General features: G+C 40.5%; 1 protein-coding gene across 1 annotated transcript; it reads left to right on the plus strand.

Moving 5' to 3' along the window:
• The first annotated feature begins 225 nt into the window (after positions 1–225).
• On the plus strand, positions 226–10,588 carry pgap6 (post-glycosylphosphatidylinositol attachment to proteins 6). Its single transcript, XM_020649107.3, has 13 exons — positions 226–389; positions 1,400–1,583; positions 1,737–1,938; positions 2,528–2,655; positions 3,360–3,622; positions 3,727–4,073; positions 4,228–4,324; positions 5,029–5,143; positions 6,249–6,391; positions 6,552–6,730; positions 7,510–7,656; positions 7,795–7,911; positions 8,392–10,588. Exons 1-13 carry the CDS (start codon positions 326–328, stop codon positions 8,719–8,721), a joined length of 2,316 nt encoding a protein of 771 aa, XP_020504763.1. The 5' UTR covers positions 226–325; the 3' UTR covers positions 8,722–10,588.
• Positions 10,589–11,529: the final 941 nt, after the last annotated feature.

The raw sequence follows: 11,529 nt of genomic DNA on the forward strand, positions 1-11,529 counted from the left end.
TGTACTTTTAAAAGTTTTTACCTTGTTCAAGAACCTAATTTAACTTCGTCTAATTAGATTATTTTTCACATGTTTGCTTGCCACTTTAATTAGGATCTATTCCGTGTTCGAAAATGTCGCAAATTATGAAGGAAATGCCGATTAGTGTCTCGTCTTTCCGATGGACCTCAAAGGCAGCATCCCGACAACTCTCGTGACGTCATGTATTTACATGGAAACCCGGAAGTTTGGTGCAGGTAGAAATCGTTTCCCCGCGGTAGACTTGTGTGTGACATTACAGGTGGCTAAAGGACGATGTAATGTTTGAGTCGCACGAAAAGGAAACATGGACTTTTGCTTCCTTCGTTGTCTCCTTTACGTCGTCCTGACGGCGTGGACTTCAGGAGACGGTGAGTTTTTTTTTAAAGCGAAAGGGACGAAATCTGAGTTTACTGGTATTAGCATGTTTGCTAACTATCCGTCCAGCTATCTGAAGCCATGATACCTTTAGCACAGGTACACTTGGTGCACCTATCACGCACCTACATTGTTAAATATATATGTTTTCCTACCTTTAAATGTATATGAAAATAACGACATATATCTTTAAATTAGATCTAACTCAGCATTCAGTTGTTTATTTTAATAGTAAGAGTCGTTCATTCATGAAGTCAGCTGTTTTCTCTTTAATGACACAATGTGTTTGTTGTTTTTCTGTTCGTTGTGTAACTGTCAGGTGTATTGTTTGCATTTGAATTATTCGATGTCTCTTGTTTTTTAGGGTGTCATTTAAAAAAAAAAAAGTTCTCATGGTAAAATTATCCATTTTACGTCTTTAATCAGATAAAATATGAAGACAAACAATTAAGCATAATATACTGCTTAACATGGACATCATATTTCAAAAAGCAAAGGAACATTTTTATAGTAAAATCCAGAGGCACTAAGACGGTAACTCACTTTGTAACTTTAGAAGTAAGATATTATTGTTATTATTATTATTTATTATTATTATTATATTGTAAAGGGTTTTTAAGGTCAACCCAACGAGTCATTTTTGGAGCTATTGTGATGAAGAAGGATTTGTGTTATTGAGGTGATGTTTAAATCAGTCAAAAGGATTCCAGTTTATTCAAACGTGGATATTTTCTGGTTTCTTCCTCCTTTAAAACAGTAGATGGAATATTTTTTGGTTGTGGACACAAAAAAAAAAAAAAAAAAAACACATTTGGGAAAGTTATCTGGGGCTTTTGAAAACCTTGATCAACATTTTTCTGATATTTTATAAACAATTAATTTGTTTATCAAGACTCAAAATTGGATTCGATTAATGAGTGTAAAATCAGCCCTAAACGTAACTATGATCAGCGGTAAAACGATGTTTGTCTGCTTTCACTCAACAAAGTCTTGATCCCTGCAGATGGACAGGTGACGTTTGTATCCGAGCTCTCGTCCAAACCCGCACAGAAGTTGTCAAAGTACGGTTGGTACGGCAACGTGAGACTGCAGAGGTTTCACATACCGGAGGAAACCGCCATCGCTCGCTGGCTGTTCTCTGTCACCAAAGGCCACAGCTTCAACTGTGGACAGCACAATGTCACTATGTAAGAGTTACATGTGTGCACTATTCCCCTCCTCGTTGATCTGATTTCCCTCGGTGTTTCATTTGTTTTGTTGAAGCTTTCTGTTTCTGTACATTGTTGTTACGATCATCTGCTAAACCAGTCTCTCTGCTTCTGTTCTCCCTCCTCTTTTAGCCACATTCGATGGGGTGCCCCTCCCGTTATAAACCCCACAGGGTTGTTGTTTCCTAACGCAACACTTTGGAGCCCCAGCCTGTCTCTGATCCTACCTGTGACATCACACAGCTCCACAACCTATAACCTCTCCAGTCCTGCTCCTGGGGATTGGTACATTGGTGCTCACTTACCTGAAGATGATGGGCGCATTGAGCAAAAGGTTTGTATGGAGCTGTTTGTATACAGTGCAAACAGCACACATGTAAACAAACGTGCACATTAAAATAGCTGGGAATTCTGTGAGGGGAAAAAAAACTTGACATAAGGTATTTATCTTTTGTGGACTGGATGTATCAAATCTGTACCTCACTTTGACACAGTGTGTGTCTATAGTATTAGTTTGGACAAACAGCTGCTTTGTATCATAGGGCCAAGATGTAATATTAGTATGATAATCCTTCTCACTTTCTTTTTAGTCCAACCAGTTCGACTGGGGCAGAGAATAGATTTGCACCTGACGTTGCTAAACCACATTCTTCTTTCCTTGGCTTCTTTATACATGCAGAATGGCAGCTGAAAACAAAGTCTTGTTCATCATTTTTCTATTTTCATTTGATCTCATATCTCTGCATGTTTACGTATGTCTGTGTTTCCTTTTCCTGTTCTCTACTACTGACTGATCTCTGTTATTTTTTTTACAAGTCCTCTCCCAAACCTATATAAAAGTTGAAAGACAAGCTTGCCCTGATCATTTAAAGAGAACTTTGAGCCCATAGTTTATTCAATGTTTGCTTTCTTTTATATCTCAGGGCTTCCCGTCCTGCTCCTACTTCTTCCAGCCTCAGTTGTCAATCAGGAGAGCAGTGGACACACCCATTTTACAGCAGGGCACGCTCCTCCAGCAGACTGCAGCACCTGACAGACCTGCACGCCTTAAGTAAGAAGTGACTGTCATTCTTTGCACAGTGGACTTATGTACCAACTAAAGTCGACTATTTCAATAATCAGTAGATTATATCCTCATGAAACATGCATTCTTAAGTGTCCTTTCTAGCTCTGTCATCGTACACAGAGTGATTGCTTTGTATAAACAGAAGACACTGAGTCCCTTGAGCATTTACTATGTGCGAGGTTTTAAGCGGAAGCTGAGTTTTCTGCAGAGGTCTCTTCTATCTAAAACAAACCAGACCTGGTGATTACTGTTAAACTGGGAGAAACACTGAATAGCGTGCAAGCAAAAGATTCCACAAACCAAAGAAAGATCCTCTGTGTTAAGAATCCTTCATCCAGTCTAATAATTTAGTTTAAAACGACAAAACATTTAGATGGTAGTCAGATAAATATTTCTAAAATGTGCTTCTAAAATCCAACCTTTATGGAAAATCAAGAAAAATGTGTGTCTTACAGATCAGTCACCACACTCATTGTAAGTTTGTGTGAAAGTGATTTGCGGTACTGAACCCAAAAATAAGAACTAAGTTTAGGGCTGAACAAATTACAATTCAGCTGATGGCATTTGAAATCTGATACAGCCCTTGTGTGCTCATGTAACTTCCAATGCTTGCTCCAATCCTTTGTTTTCCTCTATATATTTTTAATCAGTCAGTATCATTAGAGTTAATATATTTGTGTGTGTCTCAGGTTGTATATTCCAGAGTTTGCCTCCTCTCTCTCCGTCTCCGTGGCTGACTGCTCCTCAGAGGACGGAGCAGACGTTGGAAACTGTTCCCTCGTCCTCAGGCTCGGCTCCTTCACTCCTCAGCACAGCCCGGCCACAGTGAACTGCTCAGGGATCAGCTGTTCTGCCGCTCTGTCTCAACCACCGTGGGACACCTGGTTACGGGTTGTCGTGGAGAGCGACCACAACCACACTGTGACCTTCAGTATCGTCTCCAACTTCACAGGTGAACATACAAACACACACACACGTTTCTCTTGGTTTCACACATCATGCCTCCATTCTGATGAATTCAACTGCGTGTGTGTTTTCTCTACTCTGTGTTCTCAGTGGGATGTAAGCCAAAAAGTGTCGGCCTCACAGCAGATGATGACATCAACAAGCTCCGTGGCAACAGCAGCCATAGCAACTCAACATCAGCAGGAAATAGCACGGTGGATACGGATGCAGTCGGCTTCGGAAACAAATCGGCCGCTCTGTTAACGCCGTTGTTGGCGTCGGCGTGTGTGTGGAGCTTCCCCGTGCTCTACGAGGAGGTGGACATTCTGTCGCTCCGATTCACGCCCGTCAACGGACCCAACGTCAGCGTTTCAAACACACACCCTTCACTGCTCACATACCCTCTACACACACAGGCCACTGGGGGAACACTGAACCTACAGCTCACACTCAACACAGTGAGTACGACTGAATCTCTTCACATAACTCAAGATTTGTCCGACAACAGCCTTTAAAATTTGATCAAGTTTTGCGTATGTGCTTTCATGCTATTTTTCTGAGTAACTATACCGACTTACTCTACACGTCTGTGTTTTGTGTGTGTCTGTGTAGACTAATGTAACTCTGGGTAACAGCAGCAGTGTGGTGGCTTGTCTCTCTCCCTGGGCTCCAGTCCTGGAACTCAACAACTCTCGACCCTGTCGCACAGGTAGAACATGGAACTGCAATGATCGCTCAACACTGACACATAAAGACATGCATGCATATGTATAGCTACCCCATGCAGCGTTATCTTAGAGTATAAGAAAATGTAGATGTAAAAATGATAATAAATACCAAATACAAAACGGGCTGTTTGTCCCACAAAACACAAAAGCTCATCATGTTTACATAGTGCTGTGTTAAAAACCTCTTAAGCAGGCTTATTAGACCTGTTTACAGCTTTGAGATGAAGCAGACTGCAAGAGTGTCTCCCTCTTTTCTGCCAGTTGCATGCTGAGATACTTTGCAAATTCACCTGGGCTTTATTTCAAAATAGTCAATTTTGATTGGTTCGTTGGAAATGAAGGAAAACCTGCAGTAGGGTCAAAATACCTTGATGTCATTCTGATCTCAAGAAAACCTCACAAATCACAAAAGTCTGCTTACTGTTTCCCACAATGCAACGTGCTGGAACTGTCCATTTAACTTATTAGACTAATGGACAGTCTCACATTCATAAGAAACATGAGATCATTTTTTTATATGAAAATAATGTGTTTATTATCAAGAGGGAATTGTTCACAATGTCACCAATCAGCAATGGAGACTGAAATAAAAAAAACATGCACCATCAGTCAGATGTCAGAAAATGTATTTATTTTTAACACATCCAAGCTTTTTGCTCTAAAACCAATCTTCTTTTGTCTGCAGCTTTGTTTGGAGGATACGGTGTCAGTGTGAATGTCAGTGCTCCTAAAGCTGTGGTCAGGCTGCCTTTCCCTCAGTCAACAACCTGGTACCTCACCCTGCAGCTCACATGCAACAGGTAACACACACACACACACACACACACACACACACACACACACACACACACACACACACACACAGGAAGGTATCTAATTTCTCCATCCAAAAAACGTCTTTCCAAAACGGTTCCTAATATTTTCTGCACTTGTCTTTTTAACCTCATACATTCTCTTTCAAATAGAGATATGAATAACAGAAAAAGGATGTTTTCTAAATGCACGCATCCGCACCAAAAAGCAGTGTATTATGTGTAAACACATAAGAGAGCTCCGTAGGCATGTTAACGTTAACTGTAAACTTAACTTTCTAACCCTGTTTTAATGGAAAAAAGTCATGTGACAGGAAGTCACATGTCTGCTTTCTCAAGGTTTCCTCAGAATGACTTGTTGTTCTGCTTATTCATGTTTCATAGTTTTGCTCTAAAAAGACAAGGCACAATATGTTTTCACCCTACAGTTTGTTAACAATTGAGTAGCCCTGTTGTTTTATTCCAGTAAAACAACAGTTAAAGCACCAATTCTTATTGTTATACGATTGTTGCTTGTAAAATTGGTACTGCAGTCCAAATTCAAAACTTTTGAGAGCTGTCTCCCCCCCACGCCCCCTGCTCCCTAGTTTTGATGCGCAGGCAGGTTGTCATGTTGCGCAAATGGAAGCTTCAGTGTTTAGCCAGCTCTGCATCAGTCTTGAAACCCTTCTGTAACCTCTCTCCATTTTTTAAACGCATCTACAATATTTATCCTGGTTTTACCAAGTTTCTGATCATGGAGCTCATTAGAAAAAAGGTAACGCTTTTTAGGTTGGGTAGAATCAGTTTTATCTGAACCAGGTCGCTTGGCCGCTTCGATCCCTGCAGCACCTGTTGGTTAAAGCGAGGGACGAGGGGCCATGTGGGGATGTCCTTATACCACCTACACTCTCTGGTCAAATACAAATACAGACCATATCGCAGCGGAATCTAAATTTAGAAGGAGGACATACTGACTGCTGCGTTGTTGTCAGAGAAGACTGCACTTCAACATATCATGTTTCATTAATGTCTGATGATATAGTAAGGTCATTTTATGATTTCATTCAGTAGATATCTTAACGTATTGGTATGTGTTTTGTTGTTGTTGCAGCAGTGACTGTGGAAACACATCAGTGGTGTCTGTGGTCCCTGAGGTCTCTGTCAGTGCCTGTGTGGAGGACTGTGGGACGTACGGTGAATGTAGACTTCTGAGGTCTTACAGCTACCTGTACGCCGCCTGTGTCTGCAAGGCTGGTACGACACACACACACACACACACACACACACACACTGCTGCCTAACCCTGTAATCATTCTTTTACTGAAGTATATGGGTCAGCACTGCGCTAGTTACTCGCATTAATTCGTATTCCTTATAAATAACTCATGTGCTTTAATTGTGTGGGTGAATTCAGGCTGGAGCGGTTGGGGCTGCACTGATGATTCATCAGCTCAGTCGTTCCTGCGGCAGGTGACAGCGACTCTTCTGCTCACGCTCAGTAACCTCTCCTTCCTGCCCGCCATCGTGGTGGCAGTCAGACGCTGTTACATCACCGAGGCTTCCGTCTACCTCTTCACAATGTTCTTCTCCACGGTAACCCGCGTTCAGAAACAAACATACACTTGTGCACTGGTGTGGCAATGAGCTGGGCTTTGCTCATGTTCTTTAGGCTTAACGGTATACTGTTGTGTAAGACGGAGCTTTCAGTGTGAGCTTGAGCAAACATGACTGTTTACAAAGGACAGTATTTGATAACAGAGTTCAACACACAACTAAAGAGTGTGAAGATATACTGTGAGGTTATCTGTGTGTTTCCTTACTACAAAGTAACTCTACGAAACAAAAATGTGTTAAATCCTTTTCCAATGATCAAATCTTCACATGAATAATTCAGTTTAGTCTCTTACTTGAAAGTGAAAGTAGACTACTGAGGTCCTACAGCTACCTGTATGCTGCCACTTAATGATTATTTTAAGCCTTCTTGTATTTACCAGCAGATCTGGTTGTAAATCTGTGTCAGGATTTAGTCTTGTTCAAAGCTGAAGAGTGTCTGTTTAATGTATATTGCTTTTGATAAAATGTTCGAAATAGCCCTTAAAATAAAAAAATATATTTTTGTTTATAAAAAATCAGATTAATCCAACTACATTACCAAAACATCTGTATCAGATTTCTTTTAACATCTGAGACGGATGTTTTCCACATCTGTCATGAGCAGAATTAAAGAATATACTGCCAAATGAGTCACAATGGAATCACCTGTATGTTTGTCTCTGTCATGAAAGAAAATGTAACATCACTGGAGTTCCACCTCCAGAAGAAAGTGATTCCTCTTCTGAGATTTTTTTTTTCCTTCTCTTGTCCTTTTGTAGTTCTACCATGCATGTGACCAGCCAGGTGTAGCTGTGATGTGTATAATGGACTACGATACCCTGCAGTACTGTGACTTCCTGGGGTCCGTCTGCTCTATCTGGGTCACCATCCTGTGCATGGCTCGTATCAGAGACACATTCAAATATGTGAGACCCTCACTACTACTACTTGTTGTTGTTGTTGTTGTTGTTGTTGTTGTTGTACTGTACTGCTATCAGACGTTACTGAGGATACATTACGTTATTTAAAGTACAAAAGATTGATTTGATATTCTCTTGAAACAGACTCTGTTCATGCTGGGAGCGCTGCTGATTGCCATGTCAATGCAGCTGGACCGTAAAGGTCTGTGGAACCTGCTTGGTCCAGTCCTCTGTGCCATCCTGTTCATGGTCTCTGCTTGGGTAAGACTCAGACCACGACACTACAGGGACACTATTAAAAACAAATAGAAGTCAAAATGGACACAAGAAACAAATATTGATGACCAAATTGGGTTTGTCAAGGTATCAATGCTCCAATCCTTTTTTGGATACCACGTTTGGTAAGAATCGATAAAGGTTGATTCCCCCCCGAAGCAAAACAGGGAAAGACGTGTGAATCAAGCATCCTAGAGATGAAGTGTAGAGAGAGCGAGAAGAAGAGAGAGCGAGAAGAAGAGAGAGAGAGAGAGAGAGAGAGAGAGAGACAACAAAATGGTGATTCAGCAAAAATGAAATGTTATTTCTAATTGTTTTATAGCAGTTATAACAAAGCCCTCCACACAGCCCTGCAGGAAGGTGCTGTGTGTCCGCTCTGTGTGTCTTTCCAAAGTTTGACAACCTTCCCGTGTAAAAAGCCTAAATCAAACAGTTAACCCTCACGCTGTGCTCTTTTATTTTCAGGTGTACAGAGGCGTGCGACGCCGGCATTGTTACCCTCCGTCCTGGCAGCGCTGGGTCCTCTACCTGATCCCCGGAGCGCTCTGCGCCCTAATCGGTGTGTGTTTGTACATTTTTGCCGAGACAGAGGACAACTACTTCTACACGCACTCGCTTTGGCACATCCTGGTGGCGAGCTGCGTTGTATTCTTGCTGCCGCCCAAGGAGAAGAACAGGGAGGCGTTAGGGTGGAGCAGAGGCTGGAGCTGGACCTGGAGCTGGAGTTGGAGACCCCGGGTCTGCGGGTACACGCTCTGTGAGAGCAGCAAGGATGAACTGTACACTGTGACATAGTAGAAGAAGAAGAGATGCTGTGAGGAAGAAAAGTGACCAGATGATGATTGTTATACAGCAAGAAAAAGACATTTACACTACAGAAAAAGACAAACTAGCCCTTTTCAGACTGCCGTTTCACGCCGTGATGTTTATGCCCCTATGACATTTTGTCTTCAATCTGAAGGCGTAATGGGGGGAGGAAGTGATCCCACCTCTGTACCATCTTCAGAGGTAGTAACAGAGGCAAGACTCTTTTTACATCAACTGGAGACCTACATTCTCTTAGGTCTACCTTTGTTATAAAGTTTTAAAACTGAATTTAAAAAATATCTCTAAAAATGGGAAATTGGCTTAATAAAGCAGCCTGCAGACTTTCTTAAACACACACACACACACACACACACACACACACACACACACACACACACACACACACACACACACACACACACACACACACACACACACACACACACACACACACACACACACACACACACACAAATTCCCCATTTAACGTGAGTCAAAGCTGCTGAATGCTCCAAGGCAATCTGTCTCACCTGTTTGGGGAAGAAAACTACCTGACCATTGACCTCATGACCAACAGTTTGTACATATTGGGTATAAACATTTTTAGAAGAGAAGATGCATAACTAAACAGGGAATATTAAGCACTTTGTGGAACACTTGTAAATCTTTATATCCAGCCTATTATAAAGTCTTCTGATAAAGTATAATATATTTATAGTTCATGTATACACTCCTTATTCTTTGGTATTTTTGTCTTTTGTTAATTCCACAGGCCTGCAAAAAGTGAAAACTAGTTTTGAAAAAGTTATAATCTGAAGGGTTGAATTACAACATTAGAAAAGTTGACAGAACACTTAAACTCAAGATCCATTTTCTGGAACTTAAAAATCATTGAATGCGGCCTTCATCATCAGAGGAACTCTTCTCAAATGTCTTCATCTTCTAAACGTGCAGATCTCATTTTTCTGAGGGAAGAACTTTTTCCTGTCTGCCCTCCCCCCCATGTTTCACATCAGCTTCTGGACATTGCTCCATGTGTCTGTGGAATAGATATTAAGGCCAGCTTTAAATCATTGGCTTTCAATCAGGTCTATATAATTAAAGTGAACATATGAAAGTGTTGTTCTTGGTAAACAGGGTGCTTCTGATCCAGACAGATTTTTTATTTCCTTCTTTTTTTTTAACCGTCTGTCCTCTTAATTCATGTGTTTCTTTTTTTTTCTAAAACTGTTCCCATGTTAAGTCTGTTTAAAGATCGAACATAGATCTAAGAAAGATATGGGTTGATATATCGGTATCAAATGTTTTTTTTTCTCCCAATATCTGTATCGGCCCGAAAATCCTGTATCAGCCGGGCCCTACTTTTATGATTCAGAAACAGATTCACTATGAACTGTACATAGCCCAAGTATGCATGAATGTGCAATTAATGAATGTAAATAATTCACATTACTGTGTCCAGTGCCTCCTCCTCATCTGTACGTACTGTATGACTGTGCTTAGTCTCTTTCACCAGAATACTTCATTCACTTTATTTAATTTAAGGAATTCTAATTTATGTCTTTTTGTTGTGTTTTTAAAGGGACTCATATGAATATGATTTATCATTGTGATTTTGCACAGGTTCAAATTGAACGCCTCTGTCACCCTAACAAAGCCTTCCTGTTGTTGTTTGAATTGTTTTCTTGTGTCTTTGTGAATGTGAAGAACTTCCTTTAGTGCTCACTTCGTGTTATCACCACTACATACAAACTGTAGATCTCAATATTTAAGGATGAAAACTGCTTCTTGTGCTGCACAGCTACTTTTCAATCTCTTAAAAAAATCAATAAAATAAATCTTGTGTAAAGAGGAATGTTTCATCGTTTATTTTTTTATATGGAATGATACAGTGTGTCTTTAGTCAAGCACTCCAACACACGATCTCAGGCAAGAGAGGACGGGGGAGTGGAGGGAAGAGGATTATTGTAATCCTGGGAAATATAGAAAGTGCTCCCCGTGTAGAAATACACATTTAAACCTGTGTGTGTGTGATTTATTTGCTTGTATGAAGCTATCCTCCATTAGTGAATTTGATGAGCACTCAGGTTGAACACAGCTGTCACACACCAGTGCTCCAATCACAACATCAAGGCCAACTGCTCATTGTCATTCTGATGGTGGAATAACAGCAAACACTGAAATATCCTGACTTTTTGATCCCTAATGTGTTTTTGTTAGAGCTAAATTCCCTACATTTTAAAAACAGGTACTTTAAAATATTTTAACTTGTTTTCACAGACTGATTTGTCTGAAAACAAAATGTAATTTTCTGGACTTCACACCTCAAAGAGAGGCTCGTTGGAAATAGTGGTGAAAACATGTCCTTCATAGACAAAAAACATTTATTACTGAAAGTTCATTCTGACGTGAGTCATGATCAACAAAATAACATCTTCTCTTGTCTTCTTCACAGAATGACATTAAAGCTTCTTTGAGGAACGGTTGGTTTGTGTTGATTGTGGCGCCCTCTGCAAACAAAGCCACACCTCTTGTCCTTGCTGATTTCTTCCTGTGAACTGTAAGTATCTTTTTCTTTTACAAAAATCTCATCCTGCTTTGTTTTGACATTCAGATGTGTCATCATCTAGAGTCTTTGCTGAGGAAAATGTAAAAAAAAAAATAGGGCTAACTTCTGCAGCGTAATGTTAATCACTTCATCTGACACCTACACTGCGGCAGCTCAATCATCTTTCATTCCTTACTGTTTTAACTTTTATAATTCTGATTTCCCCTCGTCAGCCCTCTTAGGAAAAG

The sequence above is a fragment of the Labrus bergylta genome, chromosome 4 (assembly GCF_963930695.1).
Source record: "Labrus bergylta chromosome 4, fLabBer1.1, whole genome shotgun sequence".
NCBI classification, from domain to species: Eukaryota; Metazoa; Chordata; class Actinopteri; order Labriformes; family Labridae; genus Labrus; species Labrus bergylta.

Coding starts and splice junctions, on each gene's coding strand:
- pgap6 (XM_020649107.3), top strand. CDS start 326: ATGGACTTTTGCTTCCTTCGTTGTCTCCTTTACGTCGTCCTGACGGCG. Junction 3,623..3,726: donor TATCGTCTCCAACTTCACAG/GTGAACATACAA, acceptor CTGTGTTCTCAG/TGGGATGTAAGCCAAAAAGT. Junction 4,074..4,227: donor TACAGCTCACACTCAACACA/GTGAGTACGACT, acceptor GTGTCTGTGTAG/ACTAATGTAACTCTGGGTAA.